Source organism: Glycine soja, chromosome 1 (assembly GCF_004193775.1).
Source record: "Glycine soja cultivar W05 chromosome 1, ASM419377v2, whole genome shotgun sequence".
NCBI lineage: Eukaryota > Viridiplantae > Streptophyta > Magnoliopsida > Fabales > Fabaceae > Glycine > Glycine soja.
This window is the reverse complement of record NC_041002.1, coordinates 55,885,993-55,911,515: the sequence shown is the minus strand read 5'-3', so window position 1 is coordinate 55,911,515 and position 25,523 is coordinate 55,885,993. Positions and strand designations below refer to the sequence as shown.

General features: G+C 30.8%; 3 protein-coding genes across 4 annotated transcripts; all 3 read left to right on the top strand.

The window, feature by feature from the left end:
• Positions 1-2,356, top strand: LOC114425428. The gene is made up of 3 exons (XM_028392361.1): positions 1-220; positions 1,630-1,781; positions 2,105-2,356. The coding sequence occupies exons 1-3, from the start codon at positions 148-150 to the stop codon at positions 2,120-2,122; spliced, it is 243 nt and encodes an 80-aa protein (XP_028248162.1). The 5' UTR covers positions 1-147; the 3' UTR covers positions 2,123-2,356.
• A 1,539-nt stretch (positions 2,357-3,895) lies between these two features.
• LOC114425416 lies at positions 3,896-7,932 on the top strand. Of its 2 annotated transcripts, none has more exons than XM_028392342.1 (7): positions 3,896-4,096; positions 4,499-4,565; positions 4,657-4,712; positions 4,816-4,905; positions 5,002-5,141; positions 6,882-6,936; positions 7,298-7,932. In XM_028392342.1, exons 2-7 carry the CDS (start codon positions 4,499-4,501, stop codon positions 7,496-7,498), a joined length of 609 nt encoding a protein of 202 aa, XP_028248143.1. In that variant the 5' UTR covers positions 3,896-4,096; the 3' UTR covers positions 7,499-7,932. The 2 variants fall into 2 exon arrangements, with proteins under 2 accessions (XP_028248143.1, XP_028248150.1); XM_028392349.1 differs by having other exon boundaries at positions 3,897-4,096; positions 7,301-7,932.
• Positions 7,933-15,046: 7,114 nt separating this feature from the next.
• Positions 15,047-23,732, top strand: LOC114425407 (long chain acyl-CoA synthetase 4-like). Its single transcript, XM_028392329.1, has 19 exons — positions 15,047-15,422; positions 15,981-16,044; positions 16,159-16,248; positions 16,679-16,735; positions 17,151-17,199; positions 17,816-17,892; positions 18,013-18,052; positions 18,136-18,230; positions 18,606-18,773; positions 18,967-19,077; positions 19,178-19,265; positions 19,490-19,556; positions 19,797-19,872; positions 19,957-20,074; positions 20,948-21,193; positions 21,296-21,435; positions 22,100-22,282; positions 22,585-22,704; positions 23,494-23,732. Exons 1-19 carry the CDS (start codon positions 15,271-15,273, stop codon positions 23,539-23,541), a joined length of 1,989 nt encoding a protein of 662 aa, XP_028248130.1. The 5' UTR covers positions 15,047-15,270; the 3' UTR covers positions 23,542-23,732.
• The last annotated feature ends 1,791 nt before the right edge of the window (positions 23,733-25,523 follow it).

The window sequence follows — 25,523 nt, the reverse complement described above, 5'->3', positions numbered from 1 at the left end:
TTGTTTGTATAGGCTAAGGCCCAAAGGGCTCTTGGATCGCGCTTCGAGTTTGGACAATTGGTCAGACTTAGAATTATCAGCTCTGCAAGTTCTGATTTGCGCACCACAACACAAGTCTCCGTTTGGTTGGCATCAATCACATCCGGCATGGGTGCAGGTCAAGCTATGAAAAGAATCCCTCGCATCAAGTTCCCTCAGAGACATCCCAAACCTTCTTCTGGTAATTTATTTCAGGAGTTTTCGTCAATCTCTTTTTCCGTCTGCTTTGGTATTACGCGGCCATTCGTAATTTCATAGGGTAGGGGAATATTTAAATCATAATTGAGTATTGATCCCCAATTTATTATCAGAGTGCAAAATTCCTATTGCCACAATCGGCTGCAATTTCTGATTGATTTGAATTTCAGGTTTCTTATCTAGTTATCTAGACAATTTTCAGGTTTCTTAGTAAAACGTCCTTAAATATCTGTCTCTCTTGGTTCCTAGCTAGGGTTTTGCCACTCTTGTCTTCCTTTAAGTTTTGCAATAGCAGTTGCATTCCTCTAGCTTTTCTTGATATATTGTGATGCCTTGCCCATGTTGTTATTTGCTGGATTTAAATTGCAAGTTCTAGCTCTGTTCTGCCAGAATTATAGTTAGTTTGACAATCCTTTCACGTTGGAATTCTTAGATGTGGATACCACCAGAGCACATTCTTGAACCATTCATGTGTCTCCATCTAATTAAGTCTAGAGTTACCCATTTTTCCAGTTAGAAACTAAATATAAGCACAAGTCAGCCTGTGATTTTCCACGCTCAATATCTTTTTGCTCAGCCGATGTTCATATGTGTTGCTCTCAATGATTTCATGATTAACAGAATATGTTCTTTGCCCACATGAACAATACTGAGGCATCTCAGTCTCACATACCATTGAAGAACACACATGCTCATACTAATAGTATCTATTCCCAATGTAAAGAACAATGTTATAGAGACATTTTTCTCTAGTTCATTTATTTAATTGGTATTATTATGGTCCAGTCCCTTAGATGTAGTTAATGTACCTTGAACAGTAAAGTCTGGTTCGGAAACCCTGGATTTCTGACTTCTTCCTTTTTGTCCTATTTTGATAGCAAAGTCCAGGCTTGTTAAAGAGAGCCCAACATCTCCAACAGTAAATGTAATCTAGAATTTCTTCATAAGAATCTATTCTCTTTTTAGCAACTAATTAATATGTTTACAGAAATAACTTCCCTAAGCTGCAGAAATAGGAGTTATGTACCAATCCTAAGAAATAGCAAGTACAGAATTATTATCAGAAACCACCATACTAACAGATGATAGTGACCTGCAAATGCTAAATTATTTATTATCTAAGCATAATATATTTGACACTGATAGTTTAAACTCGGTTCTTCCTTTTCCTTCTCTGATAAATCTTGTCAAAAGGCAAAGCTTTAGCAACCAAGTTTGGTTGATCAGAAACCTTGACAGGGTATCATGTAATTTTGAAGTTTTCTTTCACTGTTTTTGATTCATAATCACAATTGCTGGTTATCTGTGAAGAAAGTTATATCAATTGTTGTTTAGTTTCCATGTTGAGACAATAAGTAAATTGTACAATTTCTGTTAAAAATGTCATTGCAGGTTCTACACCTGAGACTCAAGCTTCGTCTTCAACAACTGATGTCAGTCTAGCGTTCTTTTCAAGTTCAAATGCCTCAACCTCAGTTGGAGGGAAGGCCTCTCTTCAACCCAAAAGAACTCCAGTGTCCAAAGAGGAGATTGAGGCAATTTTGGTATGTAAAATCTCCTTGCAAGGTCATTCATATCTTCATATTGCTTTAAACAAAATGAACTTTGGTCTTTTAGAAAGGTTAGATTCCTATTTGGTCCACCACTTACATGAACTACTTTTGAAGAGTGGTACTAATTAGGCCTCTTAGCCTATGGTTTCTTGTTTCTTTTTCTCTGGTTTTTTTTCATTTTTTTATACCTTTTTCTGAGATCGTTCTTGCATTCTGCTTGAATATTTGCTCAATTATTTGATCATTGACCTTTTTGTTTATGATATTTGGGGAATCAATTCATGCGCTAATAGAAACTTTTTGTGTTGTGGCAGTTGGGTGGCTGCTTCTAATCGAGCGTGTTCAAGGGCAGACTATATTGTGCACTCATTTTTTGTGGCTTTAATTCATCATTTTCCAAAGTTTATGGTTCTTTTTTGTTGCCAAGTGTTGGCATAAACAATACAACGAGTTCAATTGTCAATAATTGATATACTTATAGGATTGAAATTGTAAACCATGTTAAATTTTCCCCTTGTGGAAATTGAATATTGACTCTGGAGAAAAGAAGTTTCAAGTTATGTCTCTCTCGTGTTTCCATCTACGGTGCCTTGCGGTACAGCGGAAAAGACCACAGCGAAAAAATAATATCTTTACGGAAAAAATATGATAAACTTTAATTATATCTAATATCTAATATTTGATGGGGATCAAATAATAGATCAGATAAGGATCATATGTAATTTAAATTTTATTCAAATGATAATCTTATTGTTTCATTAAAATTTTATATGACTTTTTAAAAATTAACTTTTAAATTATACAAAATTATGCGAATCATGAAATTATAAAAATATAAATAAGTTATATAATTTTTTTAAACTATAATTATTGTCCAAATATTTTTTAAATATTTGAATAATAGTTAATTTAAACATTTTAATTAATAATAAATCATTTATGTTTATGTGTCAAATTATTTTGAATATATTTATGATAATTTTGATTAAAATAAATATAGTATAATATATATATATATACATATATATTATTAGTAAAAATTGAAAACTTTGAAAAGTCACTTTAATAATTGTTTTTTGAGAGATAAAGTTATTTATTTTATTTTATTTTTAATTGAGTCAATGAGCATAAAAAATGATCACGCGTTACACGTATAAGCAGCGGTATGGAATGAAATTCAACAAAGCGAGACAGCATAATAAGGAAGAACGGTTTATTTATTTTGCCGTCTGAGGGGAATTTCCATTTGAGAATATTTTTTTTCCAAGAGTTATATATATTTTTATATATTGACAGTATAAAACAAACAACAAAAATAATTATTTTAAGAGGTTATATGTATTGAATAATCTTATGAGATAATATAAAATAATTTTATATTCTTATAAAACACAAAAAATATTATGTACAATAAATTTGATAATTTTTATAATAATTTATCTTAAAAAGTTATACTAATAGTAATAAAATCATAACATAAAATTATTTTACATTCATCATATAGTCATTAAACTTTAATCTTATTGCATTGTAAATTTCATGTGATAAATTTTGCAGCAAGAAAATATATAAGTAAATAAATGAAGTGATAACGAGATGTAAATTTTTTTATTAACCAATTAAAAATTATTTAAGATATAACTCAAACTCTTATAACTTGTAAAGTTATTATAAAAAAATGATAATCTTATTTCATATAATAATTTATGGTTAAATAATATCATATATTTTTTTATCCTAACAGTATGTTTTAATTATTATTTTTAAAATATTATAAATATATATTATAAAAATATCATTATTTAAATATAAATTAAATATATTTTCTCAATTAATATAAGAGCAAGTTAAACTCACATTTCTTAAAATTGAATAAAATTTCACCTAAAATCTTCTCTCTTCTTTAACCCTTGATAGTTTTTTCTTAATTTTATATATTCTTTTTTCCTGATTTCTTAATGGACGACAGAGAAATCAGCCCAAAAATAAAAGAAGGAGAGTTGTGGTTAAACATAATTTGTCCTTAATATATTATTTTCCTAATTTCTTAATTTATATATTCTTTTCCTAATTTACATGAACATGATTATATAAAACCCTCGACCAGAGGAAATCCAAATACAGATAGATCCATTTGACTCACTGCCATCTGTATCTGCATAGCATAAATACCGCACGCACGCGATTCCTATGATTTGTTTTTTCACTCTGGGCGATTTTCCCTATTCTTTTTGAGTGCCGAGCAAAACCCTAATCGAGTTCGATTGCAACACACCTCCGTTGCTGTATTCCACCTTCTCCGACGAGTAAGCCTTTTCTCTCTAACACATCTCTTTTCATCAAATGTTAATCATCTCACGTTACACTTTTTACTTGGATCCGATCGCCGATATTTCATTTTCTTTCTACGGTTTAATTATTTGTTCAAGCGATTTATGAATTCCATTAGGTTTGCTTGTATTTAGGGTTTTTTATTAATCCCTTTACCACATTTTTGGCCCGCAATGATTGATTGTCGCATGTACTCAATCTTTATTTTTTTTGCTTTTGTACTCTTTTTTGACAAATCTTTAATGAAACCCTGTTTTCTTTCGTAACTGACCTTCAGTAAATTTCTTGGTAGCTGATTTTGTTGTTCGGTTGATAATATTAAGTTCTTATTGTATCGGATATCCATAGTTGTATTAAATTCAATGTCTCTATATCAGATGGCAACCAAACCTCTTACAACCGAAGCTATTGCGCTTACAGAAAAGAAGATGGACATGACATTAGGTGTGCTTAATAGAACCTTTTGAAAAATGACTATTTTTTTCTCTTGTTCTTTCTCACGTGTCTAATATCCATCACCTGTTGATATTGATAGATGACATAATCAAAATGTCTAAAAATACGAAGAATAAGAAGCCAAGAAGGGTTCTGGTAAGTATCTGTTTTCAAAATTTGTTTTTCTGTTACTTGTTATGTTGTTGCTTTGTAATATTCGTGGTGGTTACCCTTTCACTTGATTTTAATACCCTTACAGAACAAAAGTCAAAAGTTTTCAAATAATTTTACTCAAGATAAGTCTGCAAAGGTCCAACGTTATATGGAATCAAGATCTTCTCTTAGACAGGTGCATTGGTTTATGAAAAGCATAGTTATTTGAAGCTTCTTATGTTGTGTCTGTGTACTTGTCTCTAATATTTTTTAAAAAAAATATTGTAATCAGGGGGCTCTTGCAAAAAGAAGGTCTAATTTCCAGGGAAACCAATTTCCTGCTGCAGTTGAAGTTGCACGAAAAGCTGTTACTGCTCCTCTGCACAATAGAGTCCCTAATCGTAATAGGGTGGCTAACTGGAATAAAACAAGGTATTATTTTGTTGCCTGTGTTTACTGTTAGAATGGGAGAGATATTCAAGGGCTGAACATTTAACCCTGAATGATGTTTTTGTGTGTTGTGGCATTCATATCGATAATTTTGAATTGATTTTTGCAGGTAAAACACGGCCCAACTTAACATGCCTTCCATATCTAAGATTTTTTTTGCTCTGCAAAAAGGAGCGAGTTTGACATCATGAATGCGGGCCAGCCATGTTTTTGGAAATCTGAATTTGAATGCTGGCATTATGATCTCATAAAACTGTTGTCCAAACTCATGGTTTGAGTGGATTATGTTGAATGTTACTAAGGATATTCATGTAGATAATTGGAGTTACATTGGTTGAGCTGGCTGGTGATGCAAATGGGTTACTAGTTAAATGGAGTCTGGTTCAGTGGAAATACATTGGTAGAAAAGATAGCTTAACATTATTTTTAAGTATCTCATCCTAGTGTGAAGGAGGGTACTGCGGTACCGTCACATATGCACAAAAGTCAGGACCATAAATTGTCAATATTTAGTGGCTGCCTCATGACAAACAACTCTGCATTATATTCAGTTGTTTAGAAGCAAGTGTAGTGATTGTGGCACTAACTAACTAAGCATGCTTTTTTTTGAGAATTAACTATTTGAAGGCATTACCTCTTCTTAGCATTACATTTATGGTCACTCTCCGTTAGACTTGTTCCTTCATTATGAGCATTGGTACTTTTTCATTGGCTGTCAGTATCCCTTGTGCTTGGGTTTTGATTCTTGCTGATCTATCCATTTGCTATAAAACTTCTCCGGTATGATATTATATTGGCTCTATCACCTGATGATTTCTCCAAGTTGAGTTAATACTTCAAGGATGCATGCACTTGCTAAGCAAATATGGGTCATGGGATCATTTTTTCAATAGGGGCCCTCCGTAAATTGCAACATGCCACTTGAATATTATTGACCGATTCTTCTAAGTTAGTTACTGTTTTCAACTATTGGCCCCATAATTGAAAAGATCTCTGTTCGTTCTGTGGGATTAAGAAAATATTTTTGTGACCAAGAATCTGGAGTCTCTTCTTCATGGGTTTGGCATTGAAGAAGACCTTTGTGATTGGCAATCAAGTAAATCAATGGGAAGTTCTTGTGGGTCTGGTAAAAATCGTGGGGGCATGGTGATCACTCTCTCAATATTTGTTTTGAGCTCTTTTAGTCCACTGCAGAGGTGCCATAAAGTGATCGCAGATGAGGAAAAACTATCCTCATCACTGTGCAGATAAATTTTCTTCCTACTTAACTGTGATATGATCTCTGTGGAAGCTTTTTAAATTCTTAAGTGGTCTACTTGCATACAACAGCCTCCACAATAAAATACTTTTTTGGACGATAGTCAGTTTTGTACAGCAGGAGAAGTTGTTGTGTGCTAAGTCCAACCCCACCAAGATGATGTTGCAACTAGCAGGTTTCTGTGGAAATTTTGGAAGTTGTTCACCCACACTGAAATGTTCTTCAACTATGTGGACCAGTGTTCTCTTTTTGCTTAAATTATTTTCTTCTTTCTTTATAGTTGGATATAGATAAAATCTGATGGTAAGTGGCTCAACTTTTCTAGTAAGAGAGGTTATTTAGTGGTGTCTGTTCTATTACAAATAGTTGGTGGTACTGGGCATCTTAATGCTACTGATCTTGATGGAGTATTTTAATGTTGTGTTTCTACACCTGGATTACCCTCTTCTCTTTTCTGGGTGCAGATTTCGAGTTCCTGTAGATCAGAGAAGGGCTGCTAATGGAGGCTTTGCTGCTAAGGTACTTCTTTACTGGTTTGTGTCTGTTTTCTAGTTTTGTATGCTGTATTCAAGATTAAAAAAAAATGATTTTAGTAGTGTAACCATAAAAATGCCTTTGTATGGCTATGTCTATGTGGATTATTGGTTAATTTTGAATAGGGCGGTGTTTATTTACATATTTAATCTTTTTCAAAAGCTCTTTCTATTTAATTTTTTTTTTAGGGTAAAAGGACCTATTTAATTTTTTTTGAGGGTAAAAGGACCTTGCAGAAATAAGGAAGCTATCACTCAATGTTGATTATCGATGTGGTCCATGTGCATCTTAATTGAAGTTCGTGCTATTTATCTGTTCATGCCTAACATTTTTCATAAATTTGTAGCAGCAACCACTTCCTTCCCCTCAGAAGCAGCAGGAGAATGTGGATATAGTGCCAAAGCAAAAGCCTCAGACGCTGGATTCCCTGTTTGCAAACATGAAGGAGCAAAGAATGAGAGTTTTGTCAATGCAGAATAATGCTGTGCAACGCAATGGAGGTGGAAATAAGAGGCTCCCATGGAGAAGAGGCCGATTTGGCAACTAAGTTGTTCACACAATGGGGAATTTCATGATATCACCTTTTGAACCTATGTCCTGGCCTGCTGCGTCCTGACTCCTCCTGGGTTGATGCAAGTGAAAAATTTCTCGAGTGCAGAAGAAAACTCTAGATTCCCCACCCCCTAGTTGGATGGATTATCTTTCCCCCTTTCATTCGAATGGACTTCTTCATTTGCTCGTCCGTTGTATATTAGTGTCTTCCGTGGCTTAATGTTTGTTCTGGTCTGGTCTGTGGTCCATATGTGGACACAATTCCTAGCAGTTACAATATAATGTCATTTGAGAGGCCTTTGGGCCCGTAGCAGGTTTATCTGTACTGGTATGTTTTTCTTTTTTTGATATTTAGTTATGGGACAGTATTTCTTTGCTAATGTTCAACTACAATGATGGGCTTTTGCGTTTCAAGAAATGGTTGGTCTATTTTGCATTGCTGTTGGGTAAAAGTTTCGACACTAAAGAGAAAGCAACTGCCTGTAATGAAATCTGGTGATGGTAGCCTGCGTGGTTTGGTACAACAAATATAGACGAGTCTTTAAATTAGCTGAACACAAGAAGGTATATGCTCGTCACTCGTTAGTTAGTACATAGAAAATATTCGGTTTTCAATTGGAGGATAATTTTGGTTTAAAAAAAATGAGTAAAGCCAACATGTTTATTTTTTAAGTTGTGATTAATGAGGAAAAGTGATGTACGTATGTTTAGGGTAGGGGAGGGGGGAAAAGTATAAATAATGGTGAAAAAAGAATGAAATATGAAAGAGAAAAAAAAATTAAATTATAATTTTGGTCTTATAATTGTGATTTTGATTTTTTTATTTTTATATTTGAACATTTAATTTTTCTATTTTTCAAAATTAATAATTTTCATCTTTCTGTTAATTAATCATTAATTGACCGTCCAAATAAATTAAGATATTTAGTTTTCCTAATTAGTATTTCTTGGAATATTTTCAGTTAAAAATAAAAGAGAAGTGGAAAGTTGTTTTAGAAAATAATTTTTATTCTGACGAGAATATAAAACTCACCTTTTTACGCAGAAATAAAAAGAGAAAAAATCATGTGTGATATAGATTCTTCATGCTTGGAAATAATTTTTTATATCTTATATTTCAGATAAGAATGCTATATTTCCAAACTCATTCCCGAGAATAAATTTTTACAACTTGAAACAAATTTCACCTTAGCAATTAATTCTCAGTGAACAATCCACTAAGTCGTTACTTAAGAAAAATATTTTTTAAAATAATAAAATTATGAATATCTTATTTTTTTGTTTAATAGTTTTTAACAAATAAAAAATAATACATAATATTTTTTATTCTATCAATAAATTTTAACATAATTTTATTGACTTTCATAATAATTAAAATAAGTGATTATTGATGTTTTTTCATACCTGTACGTATCAGTCGGTGTTTGAAGTTTTATTTTATTTCCTGAATTTTAAAAATCTTTAGCCGTTTAAAGGAAAATGGTATTGAAGTGGTTGAGTCCTCTAGAAAGATTGAAAAGTTCAAAGTAGTGTTGAACAATTAGATCCAGACATTGCCACCTTGCTGCCGTATTATCAGAACTTAAATAAGAGAGGTAATGCAACAATCATAATATCAATGGTAACCACTAACGAGAGACTTTTATATCGGCTGAAATTTTAATAATCTTACTAATTTGGAAATTAAAATTCGCTAAATTAAACGGAATGCATAGCCTATATATTAATTAATATACTGATAAAAAAATACAATAATTTAATAGAAATTCATTTGGAATCAATAAATCCTTTGACCTTAAAATTCAATTCCCGTTGTAGCCACGCAACTACTCATGTTTTTCTTTTGATATTTTTCGTAAGGTATCATTTTTATTTTTTTTTATAATTGACTTGTTTCTTCACAGATATATTCTCATCACTAATCCACCTGTTATATAAATTTTAAGTTGTTACTTTTTAAAGAGAAATAAAGTTTATAGGTTTTTGTTCGATGAATCCCGTATTTTTCTTATTTTATAACACATTTCATGAGATTTTTTATTAAATTAAAAAATTCTTTAAAATATTTTTTAATTTCCTTGATGCAGTTAAATTTATCCAATTAATTAATCTTGAATATAATGATATATTTGTAAATTATTGTTAAAGTAAAATTTCTTTAATTAAGTAATTTTTAAGATTAAAAATTTTCAATTTTAAATACCTTTGTTACATTTTAATTTATATTTTATTATTATTGATAAGTATTTTATATAATACACGAGATTCGTACTTATCTACAGATATCTTAATCCGATTAAAAACTACTCGAATGAATCACACTTGTATAAATTATTCAGATGTATTGTTTATCAGAATTGTATGCAAAAATTGACATATTATGTACAACCATATTTTGAACAACACAGTCAAGATTTTAGCTCAATTGATTACAAGATACATGAGTTTTTATAAAAAAAAATTATATCTATAATTGATATTTATGAATAAAAAAACGAATAACACAACATCGAGGTAATGTGGTTCAGAATTTATTTATTCTTGAAAAGCATGTGGAATTGCACGTGGTTTCGTAGGAGATAATGGAAAAAAATAAATTATGGAGGCCCCATGCCCCCCTCACATATTTCTAATTGCTTTATGAAAGAATGCGATGAATGAGGTGGTTGCTTGGTGAGTGGTGAGAGAGGTATGGAATGGGAAATTGCCCATAGAACATGCCATTGCCATCGATCATGGATGCCAGATTTAGAGAGTGAAAATGATTTTTTGGTGTCTTCGAGTCGACTCATTTGAAATGCATGTGATTGTTATGTAATTTGGTAGCTGCACAAAAACTCATTCATTGCTCATTTCTCTCCAATTCTCTTTTACTTAATAGAATTTTTTTTAAATTATAAATTTTCATCCATTCTTTTTTAATGAAAGTATTTTTAAGAATTACTAAGTCCTGATATTTATTCTGTAATTAATATTTAATTTAAATTCATTTTGTTAATTTTTACTTCTTTTAAATGTTTTTTCTAAGTTTTAATTTAATTCAAATTTAAAATCTTGTCTGTGTTAGTAGTGAAAACGATTGCCCAAAATCTCTACCATCGATTTTACACATTAAAAAAATTCCCACCATAAATCATGGTTGTAGGGCCTGCAGTCAAATAATGACGAGTGAGATGAATGTAAGGACACACAAGCTCCGCGATAAGAATAATTATCTTATTTTAAGGTTAGCAATAGACTGAACTTAACGCAGAAGTAATTGGACAAAGGAAGAAATTTTTCTTTGGTAAAAATTTTGGCTGATGCAAAAATAAAGAAATTTTTCTTTGGTAAAAATTTTGGTTGATGCAAAAATATATTGTTACGATCGCGACAAATACCCCCAACAAGTTATCGTGATGTATCAAGAACTTATAAATGGTATTAGAAGAGAATTGAGATTTGTAAGGGAATATTTTTATTCTTTCTCTTAAATTTAATAAATGTATTATTAAGTCTTACAAGATAATGTTATTTATTATTGGATAAAATTGAAATAAATATTTAAAAATCTGATTAAAAAGTGATAAGATAGGTTAATTTGAATTTTTTTTAAAGATTAAAACTATAATAATTTTGGGAGGAAGGGAGTATAATGTAATAAGAGAGAGAGAGAGTTTGACAGTTTCTACGTAGTAGCAGTATATTGTATCGGATTTGAATTGACTTTAGAAATCAGTTTCCTAGCTCTTTGAGCAATTAGTGTTGGTGAATTATCAGACGTTAACAGTTGAACCTAACAACATAAGTATACGTGCTACAACAGCAGAAGTAGGGCGAGAAACATAGTACATTTTAGACTATGCAGTGTCAACCTCTACCCAATGCCCAACGCCCAACGCCCAACTTTGATGGGAACACATAAAAACATAATCAGGTTGGTTGATGATCACAAAACCTAAATTCATTTAAAACATATTATGTTGTTTTGTTATGCCCTTGAAAATAGAATGTAAAGCATATTTACAAAAAAGATGGAGCTCAAGTAAGCACTTCCATTCTTCCGATTACCATATTTGACCCAGCTTATTTTAAACTTACAAGGTACTTTAAAGTTGAAGTTAAAAATAAAAGCTTAAAATAAAAACAAAAAGTTGTTTGTCAATTTTATTTTATTTTACTTGAAAGCTCCTTAAATTTGGTGAAAACAAAATAAAATAATAGTTTTATTTAAAACTATCTTATCCCATGAAAAAGTATATCTGTAAAATAAAAAAAAAATATTGCGTAAAACAACTTTTCATTTCATTTTCTAATCATATTTATAAACAATTATAAAAGCATCATGGATTTTAAAATAAATAGATCTTGGATTAATATAATATGTAAAACGATAAACAAAAGTATATAAGTTCCCATACGGATTCGAACAATGGCTATTTTAAAATAAGCTTCGGAAAAAATTCTCTTAAACCAGATTTTGTAGCTTTTTAAAAAACTACATTGATAAATTGTTCTCTAAAAATAAATTACTTATATTTTTAAGAATTTTTATCAATAACTTATAAGTAAAAACTTAGCTAAAAATAAGTTGGACTAATCACTGTCATACCTTTCATTCAAAAGTTTCTTTGAACGTATACAAACTATTTTTATTAACGTTATGAGCTATATCATTTTAGCCACTATTTTTTTTTACTACTATATCAAATAAACATTTCAAATATCTTGAGAGAAATAATTTATCTTTAGATTCATTCCTTATCATATTTAAGATGATTTGTGAGAAAAACTAAACATATAAAATGTTCTAAAGTTTAGTTTAAACTTTAAAGTCTAATAATTGTTTAAGGTCTCACTAAAATTAATTATACATACTTAAAAAGTGTGTATTTCTTTAAATATTTTCATCTTTTTTAGAGCGTGTTTAGAAGGAAGAAGAAAAATATTTTTTTTTGGGACTCATACCTTTTATATTTTATTTTAATTCATTTTTTTTATTTTTATGGCTTCTATTTTCATCATTCTTAAGAATGATGAAAAGTCAAAATTTTCAATTAAATTTACACAAAAAATTTAGAGCTTGTTATGTTGGGTCCTTAAGCCCAATGACCCATATTAGTTCATTTGGTCTGGTTTATCTTGAAGTGATAAGTTACTTTTAAGTTAAAATTAAAATAAGAATAAAAAAATCAAAATTATTTGTCAATTTTAATTTTTTAACTTAAAAATTATTTTTAAGCTAAAAGTTGTTTGATAAAATATTTCAAAAGTTTCAATTGTTCAATGAAAAAACAAATTTATAAAATAATATTGTGTAAAAGATATCCATAACTGAAACATAAATAAGATCCAAAATCATGATCACTTCAACAGACACTTTCCCTGTGATATTGGGAGGAGCTACTTTCACACTAAGAGGAACCAATCCCGAAGTCCCACCGGGAAACCAACTTCACAATATTAAGAAATAATCCATCATCCTAACTCATAAATGTTCCACCCGAAACCTAGAGGATAGAATATTATGGATATCCTATCTATGGGCTTTCTTTAAGATGTAGGCATGACAATTCTTTTCGTAACTCGGGGATCCCCACGGGGGTTGCCCCATCTGGGGTCATGTGGTCGGGGAAAAATTCCCCACAAGGATAGGGATGGAGATAAAAAAATCCCCCACAGCTAATTCGGGGACAAGGACTATGCTCCCCGTCCCGTAGGGTCCTCATATTATCATGTATATAAAATTTTACTTATATATTCTCATAATTTATAATATGTATAACATAAATATAAAGGTTAATATAGTATTTTACTAGTAAAAAAATACAAAATAAATTTATCATATAAAGTAATATCTCACAAGTCACAAAGAAATAATGGAAGTGAATTTTTTATTACTTTATCGAATTCTTTTTACTTTTCTTCAACTACAAAAAAAAATTCATTTGTTGTTAATTCTTGAATAAATGCTATCAACATAAAAAAAATGACTGTAAAATGATAAGAAAATTGTTTTTGGTTAATCAAATACTATTTATTTAATTATTATTTTTTGATAGATTTTTCAAAATAAAATAAGAATGTCTATTAGTATATGTAATGACATCAAATTACAAATTATAATAATAAAAATTTGTTGATTTTTTTTTTAAATCATACACAATTTTTTTGACTGATCATTTAAAAAATCATAACATTAAAAAAGACATTCAAAAGGAGGTGAGTGTTTTTTACAAATTAAAAGTATCATTCCAGTTACAATTTTTCCTAAAAATTATTCATGAATCGAATTTAACTATATTGTTTTATAATACATATTTTTTTTTACTTGAACCTTTTCATCAAGCATGGGAGTGTAAAAAAATTATTTATAGTTTATAAAATGAGTATTCTTTTTTCTTTTAGACTCAATTTAATTTACGAGTTTATTAAAAAAAATTGTCACAATCATTATAAATTTTTTCAAATCATAATAATTAGTCACAATCTACTATTAACGTTTGAATATATTTATTGTACATTTTACACTTTTAGAATTAAATTTTGTATTTTTGACACATTTGTTAGTGGAGTGATAAGACAAAAAATAAAAAAATTTATATAGCAAATATGTCTCTATGCTAATAATTAGAAATGATCGCATTAACAATCATTTCATTGATAATTTTGTTCCTCTGTGCCATGTAGACTATTTTATTAACGGTGACAGACGGAAGTTAACAGTCATATGTATTTGTCACTTTTTACACTTTCCGAAACTAAACTTTATATTTTCATCTTTACGGGACGCATTAATTAGTTAATTATATATTAAAGAACAAAAGTGATTATTTATCCTTTATTTTATGGTTGCCAAACCTAAATTATTTTTAATATTTTTATTCCAAAATTTTTAATTTTGTTATGAAATTCAAAATTTTGGTTTGAAAAAAAATTAAAATATTAAGTATTAATGTTATTTTCTATCTATTATATTTGATAGTTATTTCATTTTGGTACATTATATTTTAAAAGTTTCATTATAATTCTTTTATATTTTTGAAATATATTGTTTTGTTTTTCTTTTCAATTTTTTGTTAAAAATGTTAGTTTTTTTCTTAACCTCTATGATCAAAATAATACATTTTAAAACCAAAAAGGATCAAAATAAAATTTTAAAATTTAATATATTCAAAGCGAAACAACTTCAAAATATAATGGACCAAAAATTACGTTAAATTATTTTTAAAATGAAAATTTAATAAAAAATTTCTAATGAAAAATTAAAAAAAGAAATAAAGTGATACATTTTGAAAATATAAAAAATCAAAATAAAACTTTTAAAATCTAATATACTAATGTAAAATAATTACAAAATATAATGAGGCAAAAGACATTAAATCATTTTAAAATTAAAAATTAAAAAAACATTAATGTTTCTTAAACAAAAAAAGTTAAAACTTGAAACATAATGAATAAAAAAGTTATTAAACTATTGCCTTTAAAAGAAAAAAAAAAAAACGCAAGTGATATCCAAAAGAAAAGCATCCCAATCAATTAAGACAATATTGCAGAATTGGTTCAGAGTTTGTTGACCAGCTCAAACCTAATTCATCTAGAAGTAGAAGTCTATACGAGAACAGAGTGACGCCAACGCAAGAGGCAGGGGCAGGTTCTCCACCACACCATTCTCTCTACGTGCAAGTCAAAACCGGCATTCGCACGAGTCACAAACTTCACCGAACTTCCGTATAAATTCTCTTCTCTTCCGTGATTATTACTGAAAGAGGAATAGAATAGTCAGCGATGGCACAGAAGAGATTCATCATCGAGGTCGAGAAGGCGAAGGAGGCGAGCGAAGGAAGGCCTTCGAGAGGACCTGTCTATCGTAGCCTCTTCGCCAAGGATGGATTCCCTGCTCCTATCCAAGGTCTCAATAGTTGCTGGGACGTTTTTCGGTTAGTTCATCACTTCAATTTCACATCTCTTCATTTTCTTCTTTCAATTTCGATGCAGAGATCCGATCAATAATCTGCTCAACTTAATTTCATGGAATCTGGATTTCCAGATTTGACTTCAGTTGAAAGCTTTTGTTGCTCCATGCTATGATCGTTGTTGCTTTTTACGTTCACTACCAGAAGATATATTTCCACTAATTAAGTACAATCGGATACGCTAATTTTAATTTCTTGAATTGTTTTGCTAACTTGCCTAGCAAAGCTCTCTGATCTGTATCAGACTGTCGAGTGAGGCAGACTTTCAATGGAGCTATCATTTAGAGCATTCAAAGTATTAATTTCGTAAATGAGAGCTTGTTTTTCGGTTTCTCCACCTTCTTTTTTTCTTCCAACATTGAAATAAATGTTGGATTACGGTTTCATTTTACTTAATTTAGGATTCAAAGTCCACGACATGTGTTACTCCAGATCTCTGTTTCAATAAACCGAATTTAGGGCTTGTATTGCTAAAGTATTAGTCAATTCAGTTCTGAATGTGTTTGTGTGGTACTTTTGCAGATTGTCTGTTGAGAAATATCCATCAAATCCAATGCTTGGTCGCCGGGAAATTGTGGATGGGAAGGTGAAGTCTCATTTACCGATTAAGTCTTGTGTTCTGGAAATTTTCTTGACATTGCTTAATCATTTTTGGCTTTTAACTGACTTGAATGCTCTTTTGTTTCTTTTTTCTGCATAGCCGGGCAAGTACAAGTGGCTAACATACAAAGAAGTATATGACCAGGTGATGAAAGTTGGGAATTCTATCCGCAGCTGTGGTTATGGAGAAGTAAGTCAGCTGTGTCTTTCTTACCAGAAAATGAAGCATTTTTCCAAGTTGTTTCAGTAGTATATTATGTCATTCCAAATTCTTGGATTTACAGTACATGTTGAGTTGTTTACTTGCTCATTGTTTACAAGTTACAACCACCATTGACGTGTAATTTACATGCTTTGATGCCATTGACAAAATTCAAGCACCATATGTTCTTGGTAATGTGGCTATCTGCATGTGCATGAATAACTCAAGTGTGAATCAGAACCATGGTCATGCGAGTTCAAGTGCTTGGCTCTTTGACACAGATGTCCTTTTGCACCTAAGTTTGCATATTGGGTCCTTATTTTATATGATTTTGATATTTCATATTTGCATATGATTATATTTATAGTTTCTAGCAATTTGTTCTTTTCAGCTTAATTCATATATTGCTGGTTTGCAGGGTGTAAAATGTGGTATTTACGGTGCTAATTCTGCAGAATGGATTATGAGCATGCAGGTACATTGTATTTTGAATTTGCTTCCCCTGTTTTCTTCCGAGTTTTTTCCGTCTTAGTTTTTCTGCTCAATCTATATGTTGGAGGTTTCTATTGTATTATTTAGATGTTGATATGTTGATGTTTGCTTCTATTTTGTGCTGAGTATTTATTGTTATTTCTATGTCTACGTATTGTTCCTTTGGTAGTTGGATTTTTGTAGTCATTATTGAGCTTAAAGGAGAATAAGGTATTTCTTGATTGAAGCTTTATTTCTTATATTGAATATCTACTCTCTGCAGAGAGTTCCACTTCTTTTAATTGTTGCTCTATTCTTAGGTTGTGCCGGATATGGGTATCCCTGCTCCCCTAACAATAATGTTGCTGAACTAACTTCTTCCACTTGATGGTTTTTAACATATTGGCAAATAATTGCAGGCTTGCAATGCTCATGGACTTTATTGTGTTCCTTTATATGATACCTTGGGTATGTTCACAGCTTCATTAAAATGTTTCTACAACATGAATTGCAGTCAACCTTGCTTTCCATATCTGTTGTGCACAAGAGTTGCTACTATCAAGGGACAATAGTCTCAAAAGCTTTAATGTTGTGTGAAAAGTTACAACATTTATGGCCATGTGACATTTTCAAGTAACTTTTACCACCAAATAATAAGTTCACTACTTTATGAACTTTTGAAAAACTTAACCTGTTTTATGTACATCTTTTTGAAAAATTATGTTAAGTGCTAAATTCAAACATCTATTGAGAACTTTTGTGACTATTTTGTAATTTTTTTTATTTTGTAAATTTTCTCAACAAATAAGTAAGTTCACTAATCTGTTTCCTATTGAAATTCTCACCTAATTTACGGACAAAGTCCTTTTGAAAAATAATGCAAGTAAAGAACTTACACTAAAACCTGTCACTTTCCTAAAATTGTGAAAACTTTTCTAACAATGATAAGTTTTTTGAAGTTAACTGCCATGCAGTAAACTCAAATGGTGCATGGTACTGGGAGAATATCTCGTTGTACAGATATTCATTTTTCAAATTGAACTTATATTTATCATTTGCTTTGACACTCATTCATATGACATAGGTGCTGGGGCTATAGAGTTTATTATATGCCATGCAGAGGTCTCAATTGCATTTGCAGAAGAAAAGAAAATACCTGAGGTTCTCCTTCAAAACACACCGTTTTATAGCAGTTTAATTGTTAGGAAGAATTTGAGAGCTGTGTACATTCTTTTGTAAATAGTCAGTCTTACCCATATATTTGTTTTTGAAACTTTTCAGCTATTGAAGACATTTCCAAATGCAACAAAGTATCTCAAGAGTTAGTTTTGTCGATTCTCTCCTTTCTTTCCTAAAATGCTTATGCTTCAGAAAGAAGCATTCATTTTTATGTCTTTGTTTCAGCAATTGTAAGCTTCGGAAAGGTTACCCCTGAACAAAAGCAAGAAGTTGAAAATTCTGGGTTGGAAATATATTCATGGGATGAATTCTTACAAGTGGTGGGTTATTCATTTCAAGTACTATTATGCTTTATCCACAAATTGTATATACTTGGCATTATCTGTAATTTCTAGACAGAAAAGATGTATCACAAGCTTGATCCACCTGCAGTTGGCAAAATAGTGGCATATGTGGAAAACAATTAATTAATACAACTTTTTTGTGCAATGGAAATGAAAAAAATAAGGATGATATCTTGTAAATGGAAACTTGGGGATTGTTTGGTTGGACCAATTTATGCAGATACATATACATTGGAATTTATTTTTCTGAGGTTAATTTCAGTCATGACCTCTTGGAAGTAATTATGTCTTTTGCTTCTTTGGATATTTTGTGGTTCCCATTCCTAATTCATTTTTTAATATCTGCCACAGGGTCAAAATCAGAGTTTTGATCTTCCTATTAAGAAAAGGAGTGACATCTGTACAATAATGTATACTAGTGGAACTACTGGTGACCCCAAGGGAGTGTTGATATCAAATGAGAGTATTATTACTCTCTTAGCTGGGGTTAAGCGACTGTTGGAGAGTGTAAATGAACAAGTATGTCGTTTTGTTTCACTACTCCTGCATTAACCTCGAAAATACATGAATATACTGAGAACTCTCAATATGCAATTTCATTTCATTCAAGTTACTGATAATAGTTCCCCTTTCAGTTTTAGGATATCATACAGGAATGCTTAACTATCCTTTCTTTGACTCGTAATCTTCCGTCCTTTTTCCTTCCTTGCAGTTGACTGAGAAGGATGTATACATATCATACCTTCCACTTGCACATATATTTGATAGGGTCATTGAGGAGACATTCATATGGCATGGTGCTTCAATAGGTTTCTGGCGTGGGGTGAGTATATGTAGTATATCTGTCATTACGAAATGAACATTTGATGTAATAATTGAACTTTGGATTTGGAATATGATCATCATTTACTCAATGGCTGTAGGATGTCAAATTGTTAATTGAAGATGTTGGCGAACTAAAACCAACTATTTTCTGTGCTGTTCCCCGTGTGCTTGATAGAGTGTACTCAGGTAAACTCATGAAAATTCTCATTATTGTTGACAGTTTGATGATCTTTCCATAATCATATAATTTTGATGGTAAAATTATGATTTCAGTAGGACAAAGCTACTCTGCAAATGATTTATTGATCAATGGAGTAGCATTTTTCTTACTTTTCTTTTTCATTTTTCTTCCTCCCCCTTCCCAACTGGGAAAAAATTGCATTGACTCTCAACCCCTGTCTGATACACAGGTTTGACGCAGAAGATTTCTTCTGGGGGCTTCTTGAAGAAGACATTATTCAACTTTGCTTATTCATAGTAAGTGCTGCTTTTTTAAATAGTTTCTTGACTTGAGTATTGGTGAAATCATGACAAACCTGCAATGAACTGTCATGAATCCTCTGTAAGATATTAGGGAACTAAGATTGTTCCCATATGAATTCACTTACAAATTCATATTAGATTAATATGAATTTTTATTAGATTGTACTTGTATGTAAATCACTGGTGGCCTCTCATTAGGCACTTGAATATTCTTTTTTTTTTTTTTTATTGCAGTAAGCTTAATAACATGAAGAAAGGGCTTAGACATGGAGAAGCATCTCCACTTCTTGATAAAATTGTGTTTGACAAGGTTTTAAAATTTATAAAATTTGAACTTCCCAGCCCCTTGGTATGACAGGATTTTTTACTAATCACAATTTTACTACTTGATCAGGTAAAGCAAGGTTTAGGGGGTAGAGTACGTCTTATTTTGTCTGGAGCAGCACCTTTATCTGCACATGTGGAAGGTTACTTACGGGTGGTGACTTGTGCTCATGTCCTACAGGGATATGGTATGCTCTTTTAAAATATGAAAATAAAACTTACACCATGCTATCATTTTTATTTGAATCATATTATTAAACAAATTGTAAATACTCCCATTTTAGTTATGCCTATTAAACTAAACTATTTTTGTTTTACAATTGTTTTTATTATTATTTTCAAAAGTAAAAAAGAAAGACAGATTTGAATCTGAAGCTAATTCTATTTCCTTGTGAACACATATATGCTCATAGTTGAAATTATTTTTTTATAAAAAAATAGTAGTATTTTAATCTGAGAATTGCAGATCTTGTAATATTTCTAAAGAGTATCTGTAACAGTTCAAAAGAAAACTAGGTAGAATGGAGCCAGTTTTAAAATTGTGTTTCTCATAATCACTTAAAATTTAACAAACAAGTTCTTATTTGATATTTTAGTCACAGGATTTCAAAAGAAAACCAAAAATTGGTTTGAAACTAACTAAATGTAATAGGACTTTTCACATATCTGAAGTTGTACAAGGACTTTTCACATATTTCTTAGCGGAGGTTTAATTAGTGGTAGTTTGTGTAAGTAATTCGTTTACGTGCAAACATGCGCACACAATAGAATCTACTTTTATGTTTATATTATACATTCTAATTTTGGATTTTGAATGGTAATTATATGGGTCTAAAATTGTTCTTGATTAAATTGATTAGGGAAATGGCAATTAGCTAATACTTCTAGATTTATTTCTTATAAATATAAATACAAATTATGTCTGACTGAAATATACATGGAAGTTATTCTGATGTCTTCTCACTCTAATTCTGTAAATATATGCATAAGATATTGTAGACATCTTTATGGTTCTTATACTAGATTATGGCCTTGATGTGCTTCTGTTAAAATGAAAATAGGTCTGACTGAAACCTGTGCGGGAACCTTTGTCTCATTACCAAATGAAATAGAAATGCTTGGAACAGTGGGCCCTCCTGTACCAAATGTGGATGTTTGCCTGGAATCTGTTCCTGAAATGGGATACGATGCCCTAGCAAGTACACCAAGAGGAGAAATTTGTGTAAAGGGAAAAACCTTGTTTGCAGGGTACTACAAACGTGAAGACCTCACTAAAGAGGTTCTGATTGATGAATGGTTCCATACAGGTTATTTCATTTATGTTTTCCAAAATTGAGGTTTATATTCTTATATTAGCTGTTGGGTTGGGTCACAATTTTCCTTTTATTCACAAATGATATATTCAACAGGGGATATTGGAGAGTGGCAACCTAATGGAAGCATGAAAATTATTGATCGGAAGAAGAATATATTTAAGCTTTCACAAGGAGAATATGTTGCTGTCGAAAACCTGGAGAATATTTACGGTCAAGTTTCTTCTATTGAATCTGTATGTCCTGACTCCTGAGAATCCTATTCCTTCCAATGGTTTTGGTGTCCTAACTTGTAGTAAATTTATTACAAAAATCAAATTGGAAAAATAAGTAGAAGATCAGAAAATGTTACTCATATACTACTAGAGCTGATGAACTGACTGGTGCATGAAAGAATTACAAAACTGAGACAAACGGGACCAATTGTGGGTGACTAATTCCTTGGTTTAGGTTGATATTTTTATTATGAAGTTCAAACTAAACAGGCAGCAGACTGATCCCCAGTTTGCTTTAGTTTATGCAGGCACTGCTACTTTTAGGCTTGGATATTAACCTTTCATCCCCAAACACATCAAATTGCATTTGCTTCTTGTAGGACATATTATTCTTTAACAATATAGAAATTTTCTCGTCAGCATGTGCACATGTATGTTGGACATAGTCCTATGTTGATCTATCTTAGTGATTTAGTGAATGTCCACCTTCTGTAGTTCAGTATCATCATTTGTTCAAAAGCCAAGACCATTCCTGTGGCATGTATCTGTACAACTATTTGTTCTAACATCCACGCCTAAAAATGAATGATGATGTCAAAAGGTTTAGTCCAGTGCAAAAATAGAAACAAACTTTTAAATAAGTTTCACTTTATGAGCTGACAATGTTCTGCGTTCTCTATTTCAGATATGGGTTTATGGAAACAGTTTTGAGGCCTTCCTTGTGGCTGTTGTTAACCCCAGTAAGCAAGCACTTGAACATTGGGCCCAAGAAAATGGTATATCCATGGACTTCAATTCTCTCTGTGAAGATGCTCGAGCAAAAAGTTACATAATTGAAGAGCTCTCAAAGATTGCGAAGGAAAAGAAGGTGTTTTTTTTTTACTTAGTTTACTTTGCTTATCATTATTCTAATTTGTTATATTTGGAGTATATGTCTGTAGCTTGATAAAATTTCTCCTCAATCTAAAGTTGCTTTCTCCAACAATCAAGATTCTTTTAATTCACATACAATATACTTTTCAAATAAACAATAACTTTTTTTGGCAATAATATTAACATGAAATATTTTGTCTGGTCTTGCACTGGTTTTAAATGATCTTATCCTATATGTAAACGTTTTTGTACAAGTGCATTTCCTGAAGCTTTGTGGGATGATGATGTATTTGGCAGTTGAAAGGTTTTGAGTTTATAAAAGCAGTTCACCTTGACTCAATTCCATTTGACATGGAACGTGACCTTATCACTCCAACATACAAGAAGAAGAGGCCACAGTTGCTTAAATACTATCAGGTACAAGTTGTCAAATTCTCTGGATTGCATTTCACTTCATATTGAATAGAATAGGTCTTGAAGTGGATAACCTTTATAAATGGAATGTTATTTCCCCTCCCTCTTTCTTTGTTTCCTCATTACTGAACAACAAATAAAAAGGTTGGGAAATCTCAGTCAGATTTTGTTGAATGTATTGGCCACTAGTCAGTGTGATCAAAATCAATATGGTCTTGTGGTTGGTTGTATGGTGTTTATTGACCTGGCAATGGAAAGTCTAGTATAGTTGTGCAAGATAGATGTTGGTTTAGCCTATCTACTAATACTTTAATATCATTGTTTAAAAAATGGGAAAGGGCACACAAATAAACTTGTTCCCAATTTATGTGAGGAGCAAATCTGGAACATGCATTTGTAGTCGCAACCACTTAAACTATAAACTATCACATGGCCAAGTTGCCAACATATTTTCATCTAAACTCACAATTTATGTCCACACTCCACACACACACACACAATGCTTCTGCTCAGATGTTTGTGCGTAGTTATGTCCTAGCAGATGTGAAATCAGACCACTCCACACGGTAGTTGAATCCTATGCAATTTTGAATTTCTTCTGCGTTTGTTTAAATAAACATGCAAACGTGTATTGGAAAAATGCATGTTCGTGTGTATCTGTGTAGGCCCGTTGTAGAAATGAATTGTGTGGGTTAGCCTCTAGTTAGTTACGAGCGTGAATTTCTGTGTTATCGCTTTGCGTTCAAATCTAATTTTCTAGTACTGACTGCAGCATTTTTATTTTGTGCACAGAATGCCATTGACAACATGTATAAGAGTGGAAGTAAACCCAGTGCCTGAGACCTGATTTGGGAGATAATTTATTTTCTGTATGTGATGGTGTTTGTCTCCGTTCAATTGTTTCCTTTTGGTGACTGTATATACGCTGAGTAGTTATATATGGATACGTCATTTATTTTGATTTTTTTTTTCACGTCATATTATCTATTCTACCGGACTTATCTAAGTAAGTTGTCTTTCTTCTCTTTTTCTATCTCTAGGTGTATTACAGTATCCATCAATCATTTTTACATATATAATTATTCAGAAATGGCTGATGTTCAACTGCAGACATGAAATATAAAACTATTTTTAAACTTACAGCACTCCTTTTTTTTTTTTTTTTGAAAAATACTGTTTGCAACTGTGTAGCTTATGCTTGCAACTGTTTTTCCTCCCATTTGTCGATACTATATGTCACTTTAAATAAGTTTTGGAATAAAATCTTATGAGAGGAAATAAATAAAAGAAAGCAAAATAATTTTTTTTTTTCACATCACTTCAAATCAAATTACCTACTTTGTTTTTTTTTAAAAGTACTTTTCTTTTAGCTTTTCTCAAACACCTACAAATTTATAATGTATATTTTGTAAATTAAGAATCAAACACTTCTAGTTGAAAATTTGTCAAAAGGTAAACTGAATTGAACCTATAAATGTCCTGTGTAACAGGATCCGTTGAAGTTCAAAGAAGAATTTGCACGAGGTTGCAATTCTCAACACCACCGTTCGTTGCTATTGAAATGTTTGCAAATAGACACGTTTTATTCCAAAGGAAACATGGAACCAAGACTTCAATGTGATGGCTTATTGAAGAACAGTTAGGAGAATTGATAAAAATTTAAACATATGAAGCCTAATATTTCTCAATATAATTTTAGAAAGTATGCTTAATTGTAAAATCCGTTTCCTTGTTTTTGTTAATTTTATCAAATTAATCCTTTCTTTTTTTCTCATCTACTATTTGAGTCCTCCTATATTTTAAAGTTCATTATCTTAGTTCTCAGAGTTGATTTTAACCGTTGATTAAATAAATAGATATCTATAGTTATAAATTTTTGTTTGTAGTCCCCATTAATCAAATCAAAAACTCATTTCTATAAGAACAACTAATCATAGCAATCAATTATATCCTTTTAAAATTGTTAGATTAAGTACATAATACTTTTTCTCTATAAAAAAAGATAAAATTAGTTCCATTTAGGAACTCCTGAATAAAATATGAATACATTAGATTAGGCTGCACAAAAAATTATTTAACTTCCATTCAAAGTTCGCAAAAATGATCTTAGAAGATTAAAAAGGTCCGCTTGATTTCGAGTCTCTAACTCCAATTCAAGAGATTCATTTTTATTTTCTTTCTAGTAATGTTATTTTTATTTTCACTTACATTTTGATTTACATTAAAAAAAATAATTTGATTGGTATAACCTGTGAGTTATCCCTATATGCTTCATAAACCTGCAAGAGCTACTCGTTCTTTTTTCTTTGACAGATGGTTAGAACTTCAGCTGAGTTTGAATCCTACTGAGAGGTTGAAGAAAGAACAAAAGAAACATCTTATTCTTTCTAGGCGATAAAAAAAAAATAAAGAAATAGTGAATTTCGTCTTAATTCATCCTATTTCATCATATCCCAAATGCGATAAATATTGATTAGACTAGAAAGTTAATTAATATTTTCTTAAAAAAAATAAGAACATAAGAAAATACTTGAGGAAGAACTAGAACCATAATCATTAGAGTGAATGACACATTCCTTTATCACTGCACCCACATGATCATATGAATATTTCATGTAAAATATATTATTAATATAAGTTTTATGCAAAAAGAGTTCATAATTCAAACTTATTATTTTTTAATTTATTATATTTTTATAATCTTATATATTATTTTTTAAAACATAATATATACGATTAAATTCTATTTTTGCATAAATTAGAATATGTATACTTATATAAGCTTTATTATTATTTTATATATTATATTTTTATAATCTTAT